This window comes from Hyaena hyaena, unplaced genomic scaffold (genome assembly GCF_003009895.1).
Source record: "Hyaena hyaena isolate Hyena2069 unplaced genomic scaffold, ASM300989v1 scaffold_146, whole genome shotgun sequence".
NCBI lineage: Eukaryota > Metazoa > Chordata > Mammalia > Carnivora > Hyaenidae > Hyaena > Hyaena hyaena.
In genome coordinates this window covers 1468484-1494745 of record NW_024080778.1, presented here as the reverse complement: position 1 = coordinate 1494745, position 26262 = coordinate 1468484, and the positions used below count along the sequence as shown (strand labels likewise).

General features: G+C 39.9%; 1 protein-coding gene across 2 annotated transcripts; it reads left to right on the top strand.

Annotated features, from left to right (window-relative positions):
* Positions 1–1470: 1470 nt before the first annotated feature.
* On the top strand, positions 1471–13718 carry OSTC (oligosaccharyltransferase complex non-catalytic subunit). Of its 2 annotated transcripts, XM_039238786.1 has the most exons (4): positions 1471–1682; positions 5533–5626; positions 7831–8028; positions 13143–13718. In XM_039238786.1, exons 1-4 carry the CDS (start codon positions 1544–1546, stop codon positions 13159–13161), a joined length of 450 nt encoding a protein of 149 aa, XP_039094717.1. In that variant the 5' UTR covers positions 1471–1543; the 3' UTR covers positions 13162–13718. The 2 variants fall into 2 exon arrangements, with proteins under 2 accessions (XP_039094717.1, XP_039094718.1); XM_039238787.1 differs by lacking the exons at positions 1471–1682; positions 5533–5626 and having other exon boundaries at positions 7569–8028.
* The last annotated feature ends 12544 nt before the right edge of the window (positions 13719–26262 follow it).

Below are 26262 nucleotides of genomic sequence, written 5' to 3'. Positions count from 1 at the left end.
ATTTTTATTCTTAAAAGGCTTTTTTTTTTAAATTTTAATACCTGGCTTATAGAATAATATAAAGTCAAACTGGTAAATATTTCAAATTTTAAGATATCAAAAATAATAATGAATTGGCTTCTGGAACAAACTTATTTTTTGGAACAGAGTAAAAAGGTGATGGTAATAATATGTAGAAGATGAATGTGAAGTTCTGACTAGGTCGTTTTATTTTGTCCTACAAAACGTGTATTTTTAAAGTTTCTAGGTTTTCCCCCACAATATATACAGAATTATTTCGTCCTAAAACATATAGGAAGAAGGATAAACTTGCTCCATCTTAAACATCTCAAATCTTATTTCCATTCAGAGCAACTGCCTTTAGGTCTCAGCCAATCACAAACTATACTATACTTTGTAAGTTTCACTTCTCAGGCTTCCGTTTGGTCATATGTAAAGTGCTGGCAGTAGAATTACCTAATAGAGTTGTCATAAAGATTAAATAAGAACCAATGTAAATCACTTAACACAATATCTGCCAAGCAGTGGTTAATTAATATTTCTCCCCTGAAGCTACAAAGGAAGCTTACAAACTTTGAATTTCTTTCCCTTATTTTTTCAAGGCAACATGTTTTCACTTGTTCCTGTTTTTCTTGTCTATAAAACTATGGTAATTTCAGAAACATTCTGCTTTACAATTCCCAGAAAAACTTCCTATGTATAAATACTGGTTCCCGTGTAAACCTACCTCGTTCATTACTGCTGATATTTTGGGTATGGAGTTTTAGTAAAGAAAGCAGGCTGATTTCAAGATTTTCAGCCAGAAAGATTTTAGCATTTATGAAGATGGCGATGGTTGAGGGAGAAGCAAAGTGGAGGGGAGGACATGGGTTATTTAAAATACTATTTTGGTCACGTCAGGGTATCCGCATTAGGCATCCTATGCAGATGCCCTCGATAATTTTGATAGACCTGGACTGGATATTTTTAAACCTTTGACAGTATACTAGTTTAGCAATTATTAATACCAATTGTTATTATTATTGTCTCCACAACTACATCGGGAAGGAAAAGTTCAGCAACTAGGGCTGCCTCAGGCTCTTAAAAAACTAATAGAAAAGGCAGAGCGTTCCAAAGCTCCCATTCATCTTGCAGTTCTGGGAACCTAGAGAGCCCGCATCCAATCAGCTTCCAAATCCCCAGCGCCGGCAAGTGGGAGGGGCTCAGAAGTAGACAGCCTCCTCTACTTCTCTGGCTTGGCCACGTCTGACGCCCTGCAGGTCCTTGAAGGTACATAAATCACGTGTCTATTCATTGGCAATAACTGAGCTTCTTATTCAAATTTATGCTTAACACAAATTAATGATACATTATTTTAAATCAAGTTGTTTATTCATTTTTTACAGTTTCTTATTTGTCATATATATATACATATGAATGTCTCCTAGAGTTACGGACCTGCAATTTCCGTTCGCCGGCGCACGCGCCGGGGAACGGGAGGGCGGGCCTGTTTCCGGGTGGCGCGTGGGGCTTGAGGTCGAGAGGCTCCCGTGCCGCTACCAACATGGAGACTTTGTACCGGGTCCCGTTCTTAGTGCTCGAATGCCCCAACCTGAAGCTGAAGAAGCCGCCCTGGGTGCATATGCCGTCGGCCATGACGGTGTACGCTCTGGTGGTGGTGTCTTACTTCCTCATTACCGGAGGTAACTCGGGCTGGCTCGGGCCCGAGAGGCGCTGAGACGCGGACAGCCGGCCCGCCCCTCAGGCGCGTCGGTTCCGCTCTCAGCCGCGGGCGAAGCACCGCTGTGCTCTTGATCTTTTCGCAGGGTGGAGGGAATTTCTGGGGTCTCAAGTAGTCACAGCCCAGAGGTTCATGTGCCCTCACGCCCTGTCCTGTATCCTGAGAGGCTACTCTCATTGTTCTCCGAATTCTCACGCCCATTGCCTTTCCGCACCTCTAGCCACTTAGCCTAGGGATTCGAATCGAATATATTTTTCAAGCCCAGATTGTTACTCTATTTATTGTCTGCCGTAAATTGTTTGACAAGGGCCCTGAAGAAGTCTCGTCTTCTCCATTCTACTTCCATGGTTGGTCAGGAGTGTTTGGGGACTTAATACTTTATCCTTGGAACCGTGGAAGAGACTGGACAAGCCTTGGCTTTGCTAGCTCACACCTAAGGGTCCGCTGTTGCTAAAAGCCCTGGTCAGCAATAAATGTGAATGGAATTTTCCAAATCCACTGTTTCGATTAATGTTTGAGATTGGAGTTAGCGTTGCAGAAGATAATTGTATTTCAAAAAGTGGAAGTTCAGGATTTAAAGAATAAGGGAAATAGCAGTACTATTAAACACTCCAGAATTGCCCTGTCCTGTTTTTGTTTTTGTTTTTTGTTTTTCAAATAAAAAGTTGCAAAAGGGGCATTGTTTTGTATAGTGATGAGTTGGCAATCCGGCTGCAATTTTCAGGCCACCACCCTTTCAAGCCACAGTTCCACGATTTACTCAAGACTGCTCTATTGTACTTTCACATTTTGAGAAGTGGGGTTCTTAATTTGGATATTACAGAATTAAAGCTTACAGATTAGGGATAGCAAAAGTTCTGTTTTTAAAGGAATAGTCATAGGCATCTTTATTTTCATAGAGGTGAGAAGAGTTCTTACTGAAGAGGGAGGAATCTGAAACTTTTGAGGGTTTTATATTAGAACGTGTCTTTGAATCTGCTCCCACCCCCAATCTAGAATAATGATCGTTAACTTATACGCATTTAAGTACATTTTAAATATTTTTTTATGTTGGTAAGATAGTATCCTAACGTTGCATTAACACTTGCTCAGCACATTAATTTGAATTAATATTGAATACATGAAATTTAAAATGCATGTGATTAAAAAAAATAAGAGTTTTCATCTGCTTTGATCTGCTAGTCTCTTCTAACTGTAACCTTCCTTGGAATCTGAGCCTTTGTTAGAAGCCTCACAAGTTTTCATTCTGTCCACTTATTCCCTGTTGATTGTTCTGACAGGGAGATTCTCTGCTCCACTCCCAGGGGCAAATTGCAAAGGACACCTTTTAGTGGCCAAGGCCATTAGGTATCTCATACAAATAACCAGTCTTGCCACTGGAAAGGAGTTACTTCTAAAAAGTGAGCGTACTTCCATAAATAAACATTATTCATTGCGAGAAATATTCAGCAAAGAATGCATTGAGGCCTGGTTAAGTTCCAGGCACCAGGTACTGGGAACAGTGAACAAACATAAGGACGCTGTCCTCCTGAAGCTTATAATGTTACGGTTGAGGTTGGCTAAATATCACATAAATCTTTTCTCACTGCATTATTTTTTTCCATTACAAACTGCCAGAAATGCACTGAAGGGAAAGAAGAGATTATGAGAAAATAATAGGAGTTGGGAAAATCGTTCACATTGCAGTGTGGTTCCTGGGGAAATGACGTGTTAGCCAAAATCTGAAGAATTGGGGGAAAGGAAATAGTAGGCAAGGGGAAAAGGATGGACAGATCTGGAACAAAGAGACCCACGAGGTGGGTTTTGTAGTTGACTGAGACTAACTAGGTTGGTGGCAGTGGAGATGGAGGAAAATACAGTGAAAGATAGTTTGGAAGTAGATTCAGTAAGTCTTTCTTGATTGGGTTATCAGGATTGATTGGGGAGAAATCAGTGTGAAGGAATCTTAACTGCCATTTGGTGTGAACATCTGAATAGATGGAAGTGTCATTTTCTGACATTGAAGAGATGAAGGTTTGCTGGGTACAGTGAACCACAGGTCACTTGGGGATATGTAGTAGTTGGACATGTCAAGTTTGCAGATAAGAGTCTAGAACTGAGAAAATAGGTCTGTATTGAAGTTGGTTAATAACAAATGTTTTTTGAATGCCTCTCATAAGCCAGATACTGCAGAACATAGCGAAAGTCCTTGTGCTTAGGGAGCGTACATCTAATTCTACTGGTGCTAACGTTATTTGATAGGTGTGGGCATATTGACCATCATTACACATGGAATTGAAAGCCCCGGGAAGGGATGGGTTCAGTTCGGGAGGGAACGTAGAAAAAGAGGACAGTGGATCAAGCCCTAAGGAATTCCCAACATTTAATAGTTTTATAGAAGAGGAGGCCCTGCTAGAGAGGTAGCAAGAAAACATGAACAGGAGAACCACAAAAGCCATGAGAAGCCAATTTTCCCCCAAAGAAAATGGATGTAGTAAACTGGATTGAGCGCTGCTGGGAAGCTGCCCAAGATAACTGAAAAATGACCATTGAATTTGGCACCATGGAGTTCGTTGACAACTTTGGCAAGAGTAAGATCAGCAGAGGCAGATACCAAGTTCAACTGAGTTGAAGAATGAAGAATAAGTAAGGAAAGGACAAGTTTACCTTTTTTTTTCCGCCCAAGAAGGAAGTCTGGCTTTCTTTCAAAAAGGAAGCATAATAATAGGATGTTAACTAGGAGGGTCTGGAATCAAGGGACGGTTGATGGAGGAAGAAGAGGTTGAAACAGGAAGGAGGAGAGATAGCCAGAGGAACAAAGTCTCTGAGAAGGGCAAGAGGGGTTTGGGTCCTGAGAACTGCAGAAGGAATCCCACATTGGTAGGAGGAGGGACTCTTCCTCTCTTGGAGCTGGAGGGAAGGAGGCAAGGATGGCTGCAGATGCCAGTTCCTAGGTTTGGTGGTGGTGGAGGAGAGATTACGGAATTGCAGTGTGATGGCTTTGTTAGTCAAAGGTGAGACAGACACAGTCTGACTGCTTAAGAAAAGCTGGAAGTGAGGATGTTGGACAAGAGTAGAGAACATAAAGAGTAGATGTTGACAGTAGGAAATTGGGAAAATATTAATGTTGGTGGACATTAATATCAATGATCACAGGGATCATAAGTTGTGACATAAGTGATGGACATTAACATTAATGATCACGAATCTCTAGTATTGCCTGTCTGCCTATTTGTATGATTTAAAAATGTCTCCTTATTTACATTTAAGTAAGAAAATTTCTCTACAGTATCTCTCAATTGACAGCATTTTCCTGAACTAAAATATAGCTTTTAATGTTTAATGTCCTTTATCATGGAGTCATTTTTTTTTTTTAACGTTTATTTATTTTTGAGAGAGAGACAGAATGTGAGCAGGGAAGGGGCAAAGAGAAAGGGAGACACAGAATCTAAAGCAGGCTGCAAGCTCTGGCCTGTCAGCACAGAGCTCAACGTGGGGCTCGAATTGACAAACCACAAGATCATAACCTGAACTGAAGTCGGATGCTCAGTCGACTGAGCCATGCAGGCGACACTATTGTGGAGTAATTCTTGAGTATTAGAAACAGTTACTGAATGAATTTCTTTTATGAAATTTCCCTGTTTTGGAGACAATATACTAAAATACTGAGTTGAATTTCTGAATAGTTTATCTGAAGTTCAGGAGTTTAGCTGGGCCTCACTTAGGTATCAGAGCAGTCCTGTTTAAATATAAATGACTCGTTAGAGATAGATGAAAACTCTAATCCTTTTTAAAACTTAGGAATCCAATGTAATGTATTATCTCTCATGTAGGAATAATTTATGATGTTATTGTTGAACCCCCAAGTGTTGGCTCTATGACGGATGAACATGGACATCAGAGACCAGTAGCTTTCTTGGCCTACAGGTAACAGTTGTCTTTTTGAATGGTTTGGTGGGAAAGAAGGTTGCTGGGGCATGAGTGCTTTTTAAAAATAGTGAAACCTATAGGTCCATCTGCATTTAGACAGTAGCTGTTTTAAAATGCTAAATTCCAAGATGGCAGGAAGTGGGCAAGAACAGAAACGTATTATTTATTAGGAAATAAAATACTGCACAGTGATTGACATGATCACTTATTTAAAGGAGCATATTGGTTTAAAATACATTTATAAACTATTCTGGGGATGAGGAAACTGAAGGTACCAGTTTATTTGTAAGGTTTTTTTTTTAATGTTTATTTTTGAGAGAGAGAGAGCAAGCAGGGGAGGGGCAGAGAGAGAGGGAGACACCGAATCTGAAGCAGGCTCTGGGCTCTGAGCTGTCAGCACAGCCCTTTGTGGCGCTCAAACCCACGAACCTGAGCTGAAGTCGGACACTCAACCAACTAAGCCACCCAGGCGCCCCTGTAAGTAATGTTTTATTGGAACTAGGCATGCCCATTTGTTTATATATTTATTATCTATGGCTGCATTCAAGCTACACTGGTAAGTGTGACACAAACCATATGGCCTGCAAGCCTAACACATGTATTATCTGGCCAGTTAAGAAAAAAATCTGTGGGTCCCTGGACTATACTGTTAAATAAAAAACAGTAATTTTTGAGGTGCCTGGGTGGCTTAGTTGGGTAGGCATCTGACTCTTGATTTTGGCTCAGGTCATGATCTCATGGTTCGTTAGATCGAGCCCTGTGTTGGGCTCTGTCCTGACTATGTGGAGCCTGCTTGGGATTCTCTCTTTTCCTCTCTCTCTCTCTCTCTGCCCCTCCCCTTCTCTCTCTCTCTCTGAAAGTAAACATTAAAAATAATTTTTGAGACATGGGCATTCATTTGAGTAATGAAACACCATTCCAGTGTGGTTAGGTTCACTATTACATTGCTTTCTAAAATCCACTTGATGCATGGAAACCAATTTGGCAATAAATTATATTTAAAAAAATAAAAATAAAATCCACATGATAACTGTCTGTCTAAACACAGCTATATATTTGTATTTACATTTAATTTTAATGATGTTGCACACATAGAATATTCCTGAAAAAATTTTTGTGATTCTCTTGGAGTGAGGGGCATCTAGATGATAGGAGATCTTGATGGTAGGGACACCTTGCATAGTGTCATCATGAGTACTGTTCGAATTTTGAGCCCAGTGTGTGTATTGTGTTTTCAACTAAAGCAGTTAGCTAACAAATAGTATATACCTACTTTAGATATACCTTTGTATCAATTATCCCTTTAACAAAGGAATTTGATTTTTGGGGATCCATGAACTCAGAATTTTGAAACCTCTGTATTCCTAGAAAAAAGAGATATATATATGTATAAAAATTTGCATATAACTCTAAGGGTTTATAGATTGCTGGAAATCCTTCTGGGGTTCATGGGGCCTTAGTTAAAAACACTTGCTTTTAAAATTTTCCTTTGAAATAAGAGGTTTATTCTTAATGAAAATTCTAGAAACATTTCTTTCTAATTCAAAATTTGAATTAGGTAATAGAAGCTTAAATGCCATGATTTTTAAAAGCAAAACAAAAGCTCTGGGTTAAGGGCTTATATAATACACTAATTAGCTTTTTGAGCTAATAATTAAAATCTTAGCATTGAGTTTGCATAGACAGTTGTGTTAATTGAGGTTTTAAAACTGTCTTTTGAACAAAAGCCCCACGAAGACACAGATTTTTGTCATTGTATCGCCAGAACCTACAATAGTGATTGGTACATAATTCAGAGATGGCAGGAATTGAAATGAATATACAGAAAGGTGGTAAAATAGTTGTAAGGTTAGGAATAAAAAAAATAGGGGTNAAAAATATTTTGTTGGCAGACTATTTAAGAAGAATTGATATTTTTAGGGTGGCGCGTGGGGCTTGAGGTCGAGAGGCTCCCGTGCCGCTACCAACATGGAGACTTTGTACCGGGTCCCGTTCTTAGTGCTCAAATCCCCCAACCTGAAGCTGAAGAAGCCGCCCTGGGTGCATATGCCGTCGGCCATGACGGTGTACGCTCTGGTGGTGGTGTCTTACTTCCTCATTACCGGAGGAATAATTTATGATGTTATTGTTGAACCCCCAAGTGTTGGCTCTATGACGGATGAACATGGACATCAGAGACCAGTAGCCTTCTTGGCCTACAGAGTAAATGGACAATATATTATGGAAGGACTTGCATCCAGCTTCCTGTTCACAATGGGAGGTTTAGGTTTCATAATCCTGGACCGATCAAATGCACCAAACATTCCAAAACTCAATAGATTTCTTCTTCTATTCATTGGATTCGTCTGTGTCCTATTGAGTTTTTTCATGGCTAGAGTATTCATGAGAATGAAACTGCCGTAAGTTATCAAGTACTTTGTATAATCAGCAGTTTTACTTCTGTTGCAAGTTGGTAAAATAATCACATAAAATTATAGGAGATTTAATTTAACGCTCATTTAAACAGATGAAAATTCTGAGAACCAAAGGAATTTGTGACTTGCTCAAGGTTATAGCTATGGTTAGTAGTAAAATTGAGACCAGTTGTCTTTCTGAGTATCATCTCCATGCATGTTCGTGAGAAAATAGTTATTTTGCTGTAATGTCGCTGACCACTGACTGGAGATCTTGGTTTTTTAAATTGCTTTTTGGTTAATCTATAACATACGTGATTTCAGTAGTAATAGTGATAGTAGGAAATATTTTCAAGGCATTAAGTGCTGTTCTGAATACTGGTATGAGGAGAACCCATTAAGCCTTGGATAGGGAGAGAGTTACTGCCTCTCTAAAAAGATGGGAAAGGATCCTGTGTGTCTGTGTGTGTGTGTGTGTGTATGTGTGTGTGTGTGTGTGTGTGTGTGAGAGAGAGAGGGAGAGAGAAGATTTTGTTTGAGAAAACATACAATATTTTTAAAACAAAAAGAACTGGTTTCATGGCAACTTTTATAATTCCATTTGAGATCATTAATTTGAAATACGGACAAGTCTGATCACAGTTCCCTGTATTCTTAATTCACCTGTGGATGAATTAGTAACTGCGGGAACTTTGGGCAAACATACCATACAAAGATTAGCACTTAATAAATTCATTTTTCAGGGAATATATTAAACATCAAGTGTCAACTATACTGATTTCTGAGAACTGATACTCCCGTATTTTATTATAATAGACAGTAAAAGAGAATACCAGAATGTGTGTGTTTCACAGGCTCATGAATCCTGCGGCTTAACCTGTCCACTGTCTGTAACACGTGGAGTCGATGGGCAGGCTTCCCCTGGAAAGTGCAAAGCACTCCCTTATCCTGCAGGGTGGGAAAGAGCAGCGCTCTCTGTCAGCTGAATATCAGTGTGACCACATAGTTCCCTCACACTCCTCTGCTGGTGGCTTTTATTTTTGTCTGGGGAAAGCAGCTTTGGCCATTGGCTAAATTTTATGAAGAATTAGGTACTCCAGCCTCTTCTTTTTGTTCTTTTTTTCTGTCCCTGTTGGAAAAGATACATTTGTTATAGAAGAGGCTAAAGTTTTCCAGAGCAAAACAAGAAAAGAAGAGGCTCCAAGAGAGATCAAGAGGCTGCTACAAATTAACAACCGAAACAGATGGGACCTTTGGAGGCATATAGCAGAATAGAATGGGCTGGTGTGGGGCACCTGGGTGGCTCAGTTGGTTGAGCATCAGACTCTTGATTTCAGCTCATGATCCCAGGGTCCTGGGGTTAAGCCTATGTCATGCTGGGTCAGGAGCCTACTTAAGATGCTCTCTCCCCTCTCTGCCTCCACTATGCATGCCCCCGTCCCCTGTGCTCTCTCTCAAAACCAAAAACCAAAAAAAAAAAAAACCCAAAAAAAACAAACAAACAAAAAACTGAGGAGGGGGAAAAGAAAGTGAAAAGTGGGCTGGTTTTTCCCATAGAGCCAGATTTATTTTTATTCTACCTAGGCTTCTCATTCTTCCTTATATATAGTTTTAGGTCTTCTCCTTAAGATGTAAGTGCATTCCTTTTTCGCTCAGGTATTTGACTTTGAGGATAATAGAGCAATCTACTGCTTAAAAGAAAAAAAAAAGCTTTGGAAAGTGATTAATTATCTGGATTGCCTCCATCTTACTGTTGCAATTACTTAGTTTATTTTTTATTGTTAAACGTTTTTAATTTTAATGTGACTGGGAGAGAGGGGCAGAGGGATAGAGAGAGAGGAAGAGGGAGAGAATCTCAAAAAGGCTCCATATTCAGCTGGATCCTGACATGGGGTTCCATCCCAGAACCTTGGATCATGACCTGAGCCGAAATCCAGAATCGGACACTCTACTGACTGAGCCTCTCAGGCACCCCACTGTTGCAGTTATTTCTGTAAATATTTGTCTTCTTGCCCCATTCTGGAGAGGGCATCCAAGATTGATGACTCAATGAGGAAATAGGGTATACTCCTTATATATATAAAATCTCCCAGGTGTAAATTATGTTTTGATATAATCCAGGGAGAACAATGATCTAAACAGATAGTTGCTTCTTAATGTAAATTGTCATGCAACTAAATCTAAGATTTAGATTTTTAAAAGGAAGGAATTTATGGTTCCTTCTTTGATATGATTTCTCATCTGCAGCTCCTAAAGCCTGATAACGTGGGGTGTGGAGTGGGGAGAAACAACGGACAGTTTCAGAAAAGAAAGGGAAGCAACAGTATTGCATTTTCTGGAATGTTTGCAGGCCCCAAACAAGATGATGTGTCCTGTCTGAGGGCCTGCACAGTAGGATTGTGCTTAGTACCACAAGCAAGGAGGAGATATGTCTTCTTACACACATGGTCTTTGCTATCCCAGCATATTATAAACACCTTGATGCATAACAAGTAGAACAGCAACAACAAACAGACATTAAAAAACACCAGTAACCATGGTGCTTTCAGATCAAGTAAGTTACTAGCATCTGAGGTAAAGGATGGCTGTGCCAGAGATTCATCATGGCAGCTTCCAGGGCTGAAGTCTTCCACAAAGTATCTGGTATCTTTAGTAAGACGAACCTGTAAAAAGGAAAAAGCAGTAACAGTGAATTGGTACTACTAGTTTTATATTTTCTGATTTATGCTTTTTAAAAGACCTTATGTCTTCACTACAAATTTTTGAATCTTACAGATCAAAACATGGCTTTATTTGATGCCTTGTCTTTTGAAGAAACATGGACACTAATGAAATGAATGACCGTTCATTGACTCTTTGCATATATGACAGTACATTTAAAGTGAAAAATCAAGTTTTTGTGCCTAATGTTTTTACGGTACTAGTACAGTTACAAAGAAGCAATTTTCATTTTGAAAATAAAAATTTTCTAATATAGGTCATAAGATAATATATGTAGAATTGTATGTGTTTCTTAGGTACCTCTTAAATGTGCACAGGCTTACAGGAAGGAAATAATGTTTGGGTGGAAGACTTTCGTACAAGTTTATACTTGGTTCTTCTGAAAAATAATGAATTGACATTAGATTCTCTTAAAAAATTTTTTGCGTGTTAATTTTTGAGAGAAAGAGTGAGCAGGGGAGGGGCAGAGAGAGAGGGAGATACAGATTCCAAAGCAGACTCCAGGCTCTGAGGTGTCAGCACAGAGCCCAGCATGGTGCTTGAACTCACAAACCATTAGATCATAACCTGAGCCAAAGTTGGATGCTTAACTGACTGAGCCACCCAGGCGCACCTCATTAGAGTATCTTTAGCCTTCATGATTAGGGTAGTTTTGACATAAAAGCAGAATTAAAAAAATAAAAATAAAAGACCTATGTTAATAGTGTAATGTTCTAAATTTTTAAAAAAATATTTATTTTTGAGAAAGACAGTGCAAAGAGAGCAGGGGCAGAGAGAGAATGGGACACAGAATCCAAAGCAGGCTCCGAGCTGTCAGCACAGATCCTGAAGTGGGACTTGAACTCAAGAACCACGAGATCATGACCTGAGCTGAAGTCGGAGGCTTAACTGATTGAGCCACCCAGGCGTGCCATGATGTGATGTTCTAAAATTAGGCAAAGTGTTTGGTTGAGAGCAGAGGGCTGGGTTTCTGCTTTTAGGCAAGTGTGTTATAAAAGCTGTGTAGGGGTAGCCTGGGTGGTTCAGTCGGTTAAGCCTCCAACTTAGGCTCAGGTCATGATCTCGTGGTTTGTGAGCTCCAGCCCCATGTCGGGTTCTGTGCTGACAGCTCAGAGCCTGGAGCCTGCTTCAGATTCTGTGTCTCCCTCTCTCCCTCTCTGTCTCTCCCCCACTTGTGCACTGGCTCTCTCTCAAAAATAAACAAACATTAAAAAATTTTTAAAAATAAAAGTTATATGAAATAGTCTATTGAATTGGTTTTATTATGCAGTTGAGGACAGAGTGGCAACAATTGCCTTTTTACCAATTTGAACTGCTGTGTATTAAACCTGATGAAAAAAGCTCGGGAGCTCTTGAGTAAATCCTGAGATCATGAGATCAATGCAGAAAAGAAATTCTAAAGGGAAGGGGAAATGAAAAATAAAAGTAAGCATATAATAAATATCATTTAGGGGCTAGGAAAATGCATATATGCAATTTTTCCGTGTAACTGAAATTTTTTTTTTTTAATGTTTTATGTATTTCTAGGAGAGAGAGAGAGAGACAGTGTGAGCAGGGGAGGGTCAGAGAGAGAGGGAGTCACAGACTGAAACAGGCTCCAGGCTCTGAGCTGGCAGTCAGCACAGAGCCCGACGCGGAGCTCGAACCATGAACCGCGAGATCATGACCCAAGCGAAAGTCGGACGCTTAACCAACTAAGCCACCCAGGCGCCCCCCGTGTAACTGAAATTTAAGTCTACATGTACTGAAACTTTATCTTCCTTTTTTGACAGACCACTTTCTAAAGTGTTTTATTGCCTCCTTAGCATTTACATTTGTATTTAGCAAATATTTATTATTTGATAACTGTTATTTGATGGACACTGAACATAATTTTGCTTTCTTGACTCAGTTCTTTCCCATTTATGTTTAATTAGACATAGCAATACTTTTTAGTTTTTTAGTTTATTTCCTTGATGTAACCTGCCATTTCTCAATGTTATTGTGTACCTGTTGTCATTTCATCGTTTCCTTTCTCTTCTTTATTTTGTTGCGAATTCTTTGATTTGAGGACATAGATAACCTAGCTATTTGATTGCATTTTAAATCAGTCCTTGTTGAAGTACAGCTTCTCGGCCTGGCATTTCATAGGCTTTGCGGGTGTTTGAGTCTCTGTTCATTTACTTCCAGGTTTGGAGCCATATTGGTTTGTAACTATATGCTTTGAGGGGAAAGGGTAATGGAATTGAAGCCCAGTAATGTATTTATTTATTGGGGAGGCAAGATCTGAAATAAAAACCATAAAGAGCAATCACAGTTACATTTTCAGATTGTCATTTGATTCATCGTAAAATTTGTTTGGGTGTTTTGAAATGTTGCTTCCTTTTCACTTTCTGTGTTTATAAATTTTATTCCTACAGGGGATATCTGATGGGTTAAAATGCCTTTTGAGAAGAAATCTATGGATACTGGATTTGCTCCTGCTAATGAAGTTTTAAAGGCTGTACCAATCTTCTGATGTGAACTATAGAAAAGAATGAAGCAGCAGAAAAGAAGCATCTAGTGAAAACATAGGAAGCGTGTGAAAGCTTGAACTAGAATGTCTTGGTATCAAAGAGACAAGCTTATCACAGTATTTTTCCTGCTGGCCTATGCCGACGTACCAACGATGTGAAGTGGCATTTTCTTCTTAGTTTTTCATTTCTTAGAGAAAATATACTCCATTTCTACAACTATAATACTGAATAAAGTGATTATTTTTTACAGCCCCCTTAACAGTTTTTGGAGATGACATTTGTGACTTTCAAAAATTAATGTAAAATCAGGAAGCGAGATCCTGTAAGCTGAGAACTCTGGACAGATGATCCGCTTTACCCATGGTGCTTTGCCTTTAAACAGAGTGCGCGACAGTACATTATTTCAGATGTGTCTGCGAGACCGTTTCCTCCACAGTAAGATGTATGAAAGGAGCAGAAATAAATAATTTTTGTAATTAATACCTTTTCTATTTGTTTTAATGGACTGACATGCTGCTACTGTACCAAGAGGGCCACTTATTTTATGATTTAATTAACTGATGGCATTAACTTTTTTGGTTATAGCTATAATTACTCATTCCCACCTGTGACTCTCCTACTGTTAGTAGGTCTAAGGTCTCAAAATGTAGGTGGCAGGTTGCCTTGTAAGGCAATTCTGTATCTGGCGATTCTGTATCCTTATAAACATGCAAGCACGGGCTGGATGTATGTGAGAGTTGTAAGTGGTTGTGTGCGAGGAAAACCATGCATTCATTTTCTGTAATTAACACAATTTTGAGCACATCTAAAAACACCCATTCCCCTAATTTCTTCTAGCCAGGTCATTTGGTTCTTCCTGACTGGCTGTGAACATCACTCCTCTAGCTGCTCAGTTAGTGCTTATCCTAAGATCTTCACAGTAAAAATATCTCCCAGGTGATTTTTTTTTAATTCCAAGGCAGATTTAAATGTAGCCATTTGAGTAGCCGTTATATGCCAAGCAGCATTGAGCATCATAAGGGTGAATAAGACAGAAAAAGCTCTGTTTTCATAGAAGCCAGATAAAAGAAAACATTTATGAAATGTCAGATGGTGATAAATGGGCACAAACAAAAATAAAGTAAGTCACAGTCTATACTGTAGTGATTACAAGATGTGGGGGGAGGAGGTTGTTGTACCTCAAGGCCCTGAAGAAAGAAAGCGAGGTCTGTATGTACTTAACTAGCATTAAAGGTTTAATTTAACTTCAACTGCATTCAGCCATATTTTAAAACCCTGGTTAATCTAGGTGGACAGAAGATAACAGGAAGTTGTTACGGCTTCAAAACTTCCTAAACCACTGAGTAGTGAACAGTTCCTTTTAAACACCACAAGATGGCGCTATTAAGGCTCGGTGTGGGTTTTTTTTGTTTGTTTTTTGGTCCCAGCTCTTAAGATTTTGTTTCTGTTTTAATAACAAATGTATCTTTACTAAATACAATGAAATGTATTTAACTTTTATGGTAAAATGCAAGATTTTATGTGAAGAAAAAAATCATTGTGTCTTGTGCTAAAAATGCTTTTGAGGACGCTGAACTAAAATGGCACTGTCTGATGGAAAGCCTTTCAATCATTATTAACATCAGCAGAGGTTAAGTAAATAAGAAAGAGACTAAATTAGACTACATTGGAAACAAACTAGTCTGATTTTTGCCACAGAATTCTCCAGGAGTCGATTCTAATTAACATGGAGTAAGATGTGCAAAATGGTCGGGTGAGAGGTAAAGGAGGCGCGCAAGGCTAACCTGGGGAAGCTGTCGCTGGTTGACGCATAGCTGCCAGAGTAGCTGTCGGTCCATCGGGGAGCTCTGGAGCAGAGACCGCCTGTCAAAGTCTTTGGGTAGAAGTGGCTGCCAGGCCCTTGTGTCACTGCCTTGTCAGGTCTTCGGCCCCAGGCCACCTTGAGATTAGCATGATGTCGGCTAGAACGCTGAGGTGACCCTGTCACAGCCAACAACCAGAGGCTGCCACGTAGCCCACTTCCTTGCAGGTAGGCAGTGGGTTGGTCGGAGGGACCTGAGTAGCACATCTCTGCCACGGATTCATAAAGAAAACATTATCTTTAGAGGATTAAAAGCAGAAGAAATCCTACATATCTTGATTATAAAAGAAATTGTACTAGGATTGTCATTAATGTTTATTTGAATTGGAAAGCGTGAGGTAACTTAGGTTCTTAGTAAATGGCACGTACCTGAAGCGTAAAGCTGGAATAGAGGTTATTTTCCCATTTTGCCAGCAAGTAAGTTGAGATTCATTTGCTGCAGTGCTTGAACTAGAACCCAGGTCTTCCACATAGCAGGCCAGTTGTTTCCATTATGTGCTATTTTCTGGTACCGCAGATCATTCTGAACATAGCAATACGAGGTATACTCTAGTTTATAAAAGACATAATGCCGGATGCTGGGTTGTATCAATGAGAGATTATGTCAAAAATGAGGCCTTATATCAAAAATACAACCCTTATTCATTTGGAATTTATAATCTATTGAGTATATGCAAACAGGCCGATTCTCTTGTTTCAGGAGCACAAGGGAGGAGCACCTAAACCCAGATTTGGGATGAAAAAAGCTTAATTTCTTGTAGGAACAATGGGCCTAAAAGTTGCAAATACAAATACGCTTTTTCCAAAATCTGGTTTTTCCTTATTTTGCTTAATGTGCTGTATACTAAGTACTTAATACTTACATACTATTAATTGCAAGTGAGAGAAAATCAGGCTATCTTAAGCAAAGAGTATAATTTATTAGGATCGTGATACTAAAGACGGGGTTGCTGCGGTAGCATCAGAGCCAGAACCCGGGCTGTGGCATGATAAGGACTCGATTGTTTATTTCTGACATATTCTATATGCCAGTCCATGCTTCACTCTATGAAACTGCTCACTTCTACTCTAGTTCAGAGCAGTGGGAGTCATGCCTGCCAACCTGTCTTGATCTTACACGTGACGACTTCAGCCACTCTAGAGGAAATTTACTTGATTCAGCTCCTTGAATGGAGACATCCCTCTCACCTCTTCCTTGGCCAGCCCTCCCTGCCCCAGCCCTGCTGCACCCAGGTGACTAGTTGCTTCTCTGCCAGATTTTTAAAGTCCAGTTGTTACTAAATTTATGGACTTTAGTTCATGTAATTTGTTGTAAATTATGTGAGTCAAATCAAGTCCTAATTTCATTATCCATGATGAGAAGTCCTCTAACTTCTGCTGAACCTGCCAGTGATGGGAATCTTTTTACCTCTCAAGGCAACCCATTCCATTTTCAGATCCCTTTATCTTTTATTTTATTTTAATTTTTTTTAATGTTTTATTTATTTCTAGGAGAGAGAGAGAGAGAGAGAGAGACGGCGTGAGCAGGGGAGGGTCAGAGAGAGGGAGTCACAGACTCTGAAACAGGCTCCAGGCTCTAAGCTGGCAGTCAGCACAGAGCCCGACGCAGGGCCCGAACCCACGAACCGCAAGATCATGACCCAAGCGAAAGTCGGACGCTTAACCGACTAAGCCACCCAGGCGCCCCCAGATCCCTTTATCTTTTAGAAGCTATCTTCTGGTTTGCGTTAGTTCATTGGTTTCAGGTCCACTGATTGTGTTTATATCTAGGCATATCTAACTGTACAGTATCATGAACAGCCAGCATTTCAAATGTTGAAACTCATCAGCCCTCATTTTTTGTAGGTTTTTCCAGCTCGGAAACGGAGTCTGGTTCCTTCAGGGTCACTCTTCTCTCACTGCATTCTAGGTTGCTTATATTTCTTTAAAAATAAGTTCCCTGAAAGATTATGTACTGTTTTTGGGGTGCTTAGATTGATATAGACATTTCAGTGGATATATACCTCTTATAAGCTATGTTAATTTTCAGTGATCCACAAGGCTTACTGTGGATCTCAGTGGAAAATACCATGAGTTATTAGGAGCTCAGACATGGGATCAACTAGTTTTGGATTCATATTTCATCTCTGCCAATGACCAGCCATGTAACTCTGGACAAGTTGCCTAGATTCTCTGAGCCTCATTTTCTCCTTAGTAAAAGAAAGATGGCAATACCTATCCTTTAGGGATGTTCTGAGAGTTAAACGAGACAATATACAGCCTCTGGAACATATCAGGTGCTCCAGAGATGTTAGGTCTGTATTAATCTTTGGTATTTTCCCTTCACACCCTACAGTTTTATTGAACTCATAATTATGCATTCTCCCCTGAGCAAGGAGTGGTGGAAATGTGCCCACGTAGTCATGTCTGATAAATATAGTTGAGACATGGAATGTCTGCTTTTATTTTTATGTCCATTTTAAAAAGTGTTTTTACAATTTATGTTCTATCCATTGCTGGCTGGAAACAGTTCCACACGGCATGCAGCATGACGCCACCACTCTGTCCAAGGAGCTGCCTTTGGTGAATAGATGGTGTCGCCTCTTCATAAAGTCAATTTCTTCAGATGCATCCTGACGAAGATGAACCCTCACACATGCCACTAATGCTTATGTTGGCAACCACCCCACCTCAGAAAAAGAGTTTTCTCTTGACAGCAGAGTGTGGGCGCCAGTCTAAACACAGAGCGCTCAAGGTCTTACCAGGTTCATAGGTTGGAACAGCCATAATTTAGAGTCCCCAGACCTGTTGTTCTGTTTTAACTGAGATGACAGGAAATTATCTAACAATTTTAAGCCCAGATAGCAAATGTTGTACCATAACTTTTCACATCACACTTTATATTTGTATAACATTATTTCAACTTTTAAAAGTGCCCACACATCTGTTATCCCGTTCAGTTATAATGAGGACCTCACACTCTTCTGGGTCTCTTCGTACCATAAGAATAAATAGGCTGAGTCAACAAGGGGAGGTCCCGTGCTGGTATCTGATCCATATTATTTCCAATCCTTGTAACAGTTCAGTGTGGTGAATAGTATGTCTCCACTTCAAGGGATCAGCTGGGATGGAGCTAAAGTGTGCCTAGCTCTAAATCTCTTGTACTTTCTACTAGGACATTGTATACTTTCCATCGTATATTCTAATTCATCATTTTAGAAGTTGGTGTTTCCCCTGATGTTAGAGGTCCGGATAGTGGTTACCTTGAGAAGCGGGGTAGTGACCAGAAGGGGAGGTGAGCAGAGCTGCCTGGGTTGTTGGTAGTGTTATTTCTTGATCTGGGCACCATGTAGTTAGGGAGCGTACACTTCAGGAAAATGAATTGAGCTGTACTCTTAGGACCTACGTATTTTATGAATATTATATTGCAATAAAAAGTTTTCTAAATCCAGGTTTTCTTTTGAAAGCAAGTTCTTTACTTATCCTTGGAATCAAACACTATGCTTATTCGTTGCAGTGAACAAAGTTTTTAAATTAATTTTTTAAATTTACATCCAAGTTAGTTAGCATATAGTGCAATAATGATATCAGGAGTAGATACCTTAATGCCCCTTACCCATTTAGCCCATGCCCCCTCTCACAACCCCTCCAGTAACCCTCCGTTCTCCATATTTAAGAGTCTCTGATGTTTTTGTCCCCCTCCCTGTTTTAATATTATTTTTGCTTCCCTTCCCTTATGTTCATCTGTTTTGTTATCTTAAAGTCCTCATAGGAGTGAAGTCATATGATACTTGTCTTTCTGTAACTAAATTTGCTTAGCATGATACCCTCTAGTTCCATCCATGTAGTTACAAATGGTAAGATTTAGTTCTTTTTGATTGCTGAGTAATACTCCACTGTGTACACACACACACACACACACACACACACACACACACACACACGTACAACATCCTCTTTATTCAACTGTCGAACATTTAGGCTCTTTCCATACTTTGGCTATTGTCGGTAGTGCTGCTATAAACATTGGGGTGCATGTGCCTCTTTGAATCAGCACACCTGTATCCGTTGGATAAATACCTAGTAGTGCAATTGCTGGGTCGTAGGGTAGTTCTATTTTTAATTTTTGAGGAATCTCCATACTGTTTTTCAGAGTGGCTGCACCAGTGCAGCAAACAAATTTAACTCATGTGCACTTTGCTCATTTACAATGGATAAAGGAGCGCTAGATACACAGAATCCAGGGAAATTATTGCTTCTTCCAAGAGTGTTGCTCAGTCTTTTGGGTCATGGACCATTTAAGGATCTGATTAAAATTATAATAAAAAGAGCAAGAATTAAAGCATATACATTCTATATCAGGTGCTGTGTCACTCTTTATACTATTTTATCTGAATCACATGTGAGGTGGGCATTATTATTCTCATTTTATAGATATGGGAATTGAGAAGTGAGCAACTTGACCAAGCTCACACACTAAGGAATGTTTAATCCAAGATTCAAATCCAAGTTTTCTGCTTCCCAAATCCATTCCTTGACTATTACACAGTGCTTATCTCTAGGTACTCTAGCCAATGGAATGAACTCTTTTCCCTCTCCCTCACTCCCTCCAATCAACACACACACACACACACACACACACACACACACACTTTTGTCTGTTATTTCGGGAAGCTCATAAAACTCCTGAAGTACATCATCCATAGATACAGATTAAGAACCAATTTAAGAAAGCTTGGAGGTTGAAAAATATGACAGAAGAAACCTCTTCAAAAAGAACTAGACCACGGAAAAACACTCAGATCATTAATTTGATGAGGCTGTGGTTTTGATATCTTACATTTTTTTGTTTCTCCCCTAAAGATTGATTCATGTCATTTTTCATGTTAACATTTTATTATACAATATGCGGTATATTCAAAGGAATATATGAAACAGACATGTAAATTGAGAAGCACAATAAGATGAACAAAGTCCTGAGAACCCACAGCCCAACAGAAGCATTAAAATATTACCCATACAACTGAGTCTATGTTTGCATTCTATCCTTATCTGCCCTGTGCCTTCCCTCTAGAGGTATCTGCTGCTGTAAATTTTGTGTCTATCACTTCTTTGCTTTTTAAAAATAGTATTACCACATTTGTATAACTATTTAAAACATCATTTAGTTTTGCTTGCTATTGAGTTACTGCTTACCGCATAATTTAAAATTGTGTATGGCATCTTTCACTATTTTCAACATTAAAAAATATTTACAGTTTTATAAAGTCTGATTGTCAGGACTTTCCAGTGAAATGAAGTTTTCATCATTATGTAGTGACCCTCTTTGTGTCTGATAGTGATTTTTTTTTGTCCCCAAATCTAGGTAGACTCAATGTAGCTAAGTCAGCTCTCTGCAGGTTAGAATTTGTCACATATATTTTTCTATCATTTTTTTCAACCTCTCTTTATTTTTACATATGTCTTAGGTATGTCTCTTATGTGTATCATGAAATTTTACATATTTGTGTTTTACTATGACAATCTTTTTCTTTTAATGAGTGAGTTTAGTTTGTTTTCAGGAACGGTGATTATTACATGTTTGGACATTTCTGTATCTCTTCACTTGTTATACTATTTGTCTCATTTTTTCTTTCTTTTTTTAAATATTTTATTTTTGAGAGAGAGTGAGAGAGAGAGCGAGCGAGCATGAGCATCAGCAGGGGAGGTGCAGAAAGAGAAGGAGACACAGAATCTGAAACAGACTGGGCGTTGATCCTGACCTGAGCGGAAGTCAGTCACCTAACCAACTGAGCCACCCAAGTACCCCATCATTTTTTTTCAATGCTTCTTTTTCCTCCTCTCTCACTTTTCTTGAGTTGATAGAATTTCTATTTTATTTATTTTTGGGGAGTTTTATCTTTATTTTTAATTGTAATTTTTATTTATTTATTATTTTAAATAGTTTATTGTCAAGTTGGTTTCCAGAGTTGATAGAATTTTAAATTTTCTTAAAAGTTTATTTATTTTGAGAGAGAGAGCATGAGCAGGGGAGGGGCAGAGAGAGAAAGGATCCCAAGCAGGCTCCTTATACAAGCCTTGATATAGGGCTTGATCCCATGAACCACATGTGAGAGAACCACATGTGAGATCATGACCTGAACTGAAATTAAGAATCTGATGCACAACTGGCTGGGCCACTCAGGTGCCCCAGAATTTTTTGTTTTAATCCATAAGTGGCAGATTGTCGTTTCCAATGATGGCTGCAAAAATAGCTCTTGTCTCACTTGCCTTGTACGGAGTGGCCTTGCACTCCCCATCAAATTGTGGAGATGATATGTCTAGCTCCTGCAAAATTGCCGGCCCCATCACTGCTTTAGTCAGTAGAAAATGGCAGAAGTGACTGTGCTGGTGCAAGGTATGGTGTATAATTGGCCTGGAAGCTTTTATTTCCTGCCTCTAAGTATGATCACTCTTGGGGTGCACCCTCTTGGAAACTGGCTGCATGACTGTGAGAAGCCCAAGCCACATGGAAAAACCATGTGTGACTACTCCTGTCTATCCTAGCTGAGCTCCAAGCCAGCTGCCACCATCCACTACTAGTCTTGTGAGTGAGTCCTTGCGGCCATCCAGCCCCAGCTGCCATCTTACAGTGCAGCTGCATGAGACACCGCAAGGAGGAACTGTTCACCAAGCCCACTTGGCCTAGAAAACTTTGGGATATGTTAATAAACAGTTGCTGTTAGGTGCAAAGTTTTGAGGCAGCTTTTTATGCAGCAATAGATAACTGGGATGGAAATGTGGCATTGGCTTTGGGACTGAGTAGTGGGTGGAAACTGACAGGGTCTTGAGGGCTAAGAGGGCTCTGAGAATACCATTAGTGACAGCTGACATGTCCCCAGGGAAGTGCTGATGAGCCTCGAAGACAGGAAAATGACCTTGGTGGCTGAAGACAAGGGATGCTTGTTACATAAAGTTTACTAACATCATTGCCTGCAGTAACATGGAAACTAGAAAAGGCACCTAATGCACTCTTGATTTTTTTGTTTTTGTTTTTAAGGTTTATTTTTGAGAGAGGGGGAGAGGGAGAAGGGGAGGGTTAGAGAGAGAGGGAGACACATAATCCAAAGCAGACTCCAGGCTCTGAGCTGTCAGCACAGAGCCCGACGTAGGACTTGAATTCACAAATGGCGAGATCATGACCTGAGCCAAAGTCAGACACCCAACCGACTGAGCCACCCAGGCACCCCCTCTAATACATTCTTGAATCCCGTAGGAACATTTCCAGGCAGAAAGTAAAATGTGTTGAGGTACCTGAATGGCTCAGTTGGTTAAGCGTCTGACTCTTGGTTTTGGCTCAGGTCATGATCTCAGGGTTGTGGGATGGAGCCCTGTGTTGGACTCCACACTGAATAGAGCCTGCCTGGGATTCTCCCTTTCCCCCTCTCTGCCCCTCCGCTACTTGCTTGCATGCTCCCCTAAAATAAATAATGAAAAAAAAAAGTAAGAAGTGTTAACCAGCTTCTTCTAGCTGCATATAATGACACATGAGAAGAGAGAGAGAAACCAGACAAAGAATTGTTCTCTTTTTTGAGCTCAGTTTAGTGCAACAGAGAGCCCACAAGAGTCTTTTCGGGTAGCAAAAAAAAAAAAAAAAAAAAAAAAAAAACTTGTGTTTTTAAAACATAGTTTATCCAAGTAATGGTCTTCATTTAGCCTCTTTAAAAGATTTTGTGTTTAATTGATGGTTACAGGGTAATTTTTAGTACCTCATGTCTCTCATTCATAGCTCTTTGTTGAATCGCACATTTTCAATGTAGAAAGAGTTTTCACATACATACCTTTATCCTACTGACAATCCTGCTATTAGGCATGTAGGAAAACTACCCTTACTCCACAATATCGATAAGAACAACCACTATAGCCTCCCTTCCTTGTCCACTTCTGGGTTCCTGCTGTGTGCCTACTGTATGCTTTAGACAGGTGACTTCTCATCTGCTTAGGAGAGTATTATGACTCACAATTTAAAGATGAAGGATATTAAGCCAGACAGTTAAATATCTCAACCACGAAACAGCTAGTAGAGATAGAACCTTGATTCGAACGTTAGTTTGACCCCAAGTCCAAACTTCTCTTTTACCTTTTTCTCTGAGAAGAATAGACAGCAATTTAAAACCAAAAGCATCTGCAATGTGGGTTACTTTCCCCTTAGCAAATTTTATACTTGCTGTCTCATAGTCCCTATCTTTCTGACTAACTACAGGTGAACTATAATTTCAACAAATTGTTCGACTTTCGCCATTTCTTCTAGTTAGGAATATACCAGTATTATAATAAGTGTCTTCATTAGGAAGAGGTTTGGATCAGATGTAATGCCTCTTTCACCTTGAATATTCTTTTTGTCTTTTCGAATTTTCGGGCACCTGGGTTTTCTAATCAGTATCTGCAGGGCTACGAATGAATTCCATTTGGCCAGCAGGTGGTGCTCTTGATAACTGAATAGGAACACTAAGCCTTTACTGAGTGTCTACCATATGTGCCAGGCCTAGGCCTAAGCACACTCCTGCTGCTGCTTCAGATTTATATAACATGTTCTATCTCTATCAGGCCTATCTCAAATTATTGTTTTGACGTGTGGCATAGGCTTAAAATACACACACACACACACTATTTTACCAAGAAAAAAAACGTCCCCACGTGGAAAATAGGATTGGGACATCTCCCAGTGCATAAGTGCCTGATTGAAAGCCCAGAGTTAAGTGACCCTAGGCATCCATGACTCTTTAGTGATGGATCTGATATGTCAAACATCTTCTAGGATCTCAGGAGCTGGAAACTGCATCTTATGAAGACTGTTGTGATCATAAGAAATATACAGAAGCCACAGAGAGTTCAAGAATTTTCCGGGGTGCCTGGGTGGCTCAGTCTGTTAAGTGTCCAACTCTTGGTTTCGCCTCAGGTCATGATCTCGTGGCTTGTGGGTTCAAGCCCCACACTGGGCTCTGTGCTAAGAGTGTGGGGCCTGCTTGGAACTCTCTCTTTGCTCCTCCCTACTCACTCTCTCTATCTCTTTCTCAAAATAAATAAATAAGCTTAAATTATTAAAAAAAGAATATTTTCAATTTATACATACATTTAAAAAAAACTTTTTTTAATGTTTTATTTATTTCTGAGAGAGAGACAGAGACAGAGAGAGAGAGAGAGAGACAGAGAGAGAGAGCGTTAGCAGGGGAGGGTCAGAGAGAGAGGGAGACACAGAATCTGAAACAGGCTGCAAGCTCTGAGCTGTCGCCACAGAGCCCAATGTGGGGCTTGAACCCACGAACCATGAGATCATGACCTGAACTGAAGTCGGATGCTCAACTGACTGAGCCACCCAGGTGCCTCCCCCATACATACATTTTCAACACTTAATATTTTTTATCTATAATTGGTATTTTTTTAGTACCAACTAAATGGTGTTGCAAAACAAGACGTAGAAAAATCCAAATGTTTCTCAAACTTGGTTTTCTCTTTGTGTCTCTCAAAGCTCTCTTTCAACTTTCCAGCATTAATGATTCCTATTTTATGAACAGCCACATTTCGTTATAAGGATTGGTGGTTACACTGGACTTTAACATTTCCAAGTAAGAGATTTCTCAAGACAGGAGCTGCCCTTACACTGGCAACCCCACTTCACACTGGGTCAACAATCAAACAAAAGATACGTCAAATATTTTTAAAAAACACTCAAAGGTAGGCCAGGACAAAGTTACTACTAGTTCTTCTACCACCTAAGCTTGGACGTGTGTGCCCTCGCCATAGGTCATGTTCCCCCTTGGTGTAAGTGCGTCTTCTCTTGAGGGCCCTGGGAGTTGAGTAATCTGTGCAGGGCTTGCTAACAAGCTGCTTGTCCATCTAGACCATGTCCCTGGGTGTCCTCTGGCCCCAGGCCACGCCTGGTCAGCACTTAGAGAAGAGCAGATACATATACTACTAGAAAAGGCAGAATAGTAAACTGTATCGCTGGGTCTTTATGGGTTTAGCACACTCAGACCTGCTTTTTCTTTCTCTCCCCTTCCCTCCAGCCCCCCGATGTCACTCAGCTGGGTTGTGACAAAAGTAAGGCTTTAATAAGGAAATTGTCTCTGTTTCAATGTTTGTTGTTTTCCTTGTCATTCAAGTTCATTTTGGATATCTTCCCCTGAGCATGTTAATCAGTGCTTTTGAACCGACTGGGCATAAACAAGGGAGAGGAAAGTGCTGATTCACTAGTCCTAGTATAGCACTGTTTTCTCTAGGACTTTTAACCCTTAAAGTACCTAACTCTTGTCCTTGAGAAGATTTTCTTTCATTTTGAAAGCTTTGTTGTTCAAGGAAGCATAGGTATTAAAATAGGCAGTATTTAGTGAGAGCATGCTATGCTCCGGGCATTGTTCCCGGCCCTCTCAACATAGGAGCTCTGCATCCTCACAGTGCTATGTGGTAACACCGTTGCATCCATTTTGTAGATGAAACTGAGGGTCAGAGAGGTCAAGTCACTTACCATAGTTTGCACAGGTTCCAGATGGGGAACCTACAGCCTAGCTCCCAAGCCTCTGCTCTTAACTATGATGGAATGTTCCAGAAGTGCCCTTATTTGGTCTCAAAGGATTGGGAAACATTTAATGTCATTGAGTCAACTAGCTTAAAAGTTGGTTGAGTTCAGGATTTGATGATTTCTTGTTTACTTCTTTACACAGTTTTCTGCACCACAGTTCCAGCTATATACTCATATTCATCTCTCATAGCACGTACTGCATTTTCAGTTTAGTGTCCCTCATTTGCATCTGAGAAATGTACACAGAACTTAACATATAACAAGAGCGTGCTTCATGTTAGGGGACTGGAGCAGAAATAACTTTTGGAGAATTTAAATTTTACAAAGTACATGGACCTTGCTCCACTTGCTACTAATTACAGATCTTTAACAGCCTCCACGTCTCTGGAGCTTGTAAAACTTTGGGTTTTACTCAATTTTTCTTCAAAAGCATGTTAATTAAATTCTACACACATTCTACGTACCGTATTATAGGCACATACCTTCCTTTTCATAATGTAGCTTCGGCATTTTGGTTTACTAAATTCAGGCATGAGAACAGAATAAATCAAGGGATTTGCTCATGTCAGTGGTTCATGGCTTCAGCAATGGGGTACACTATTAAGACCTTAGGAAAATGGAAAATG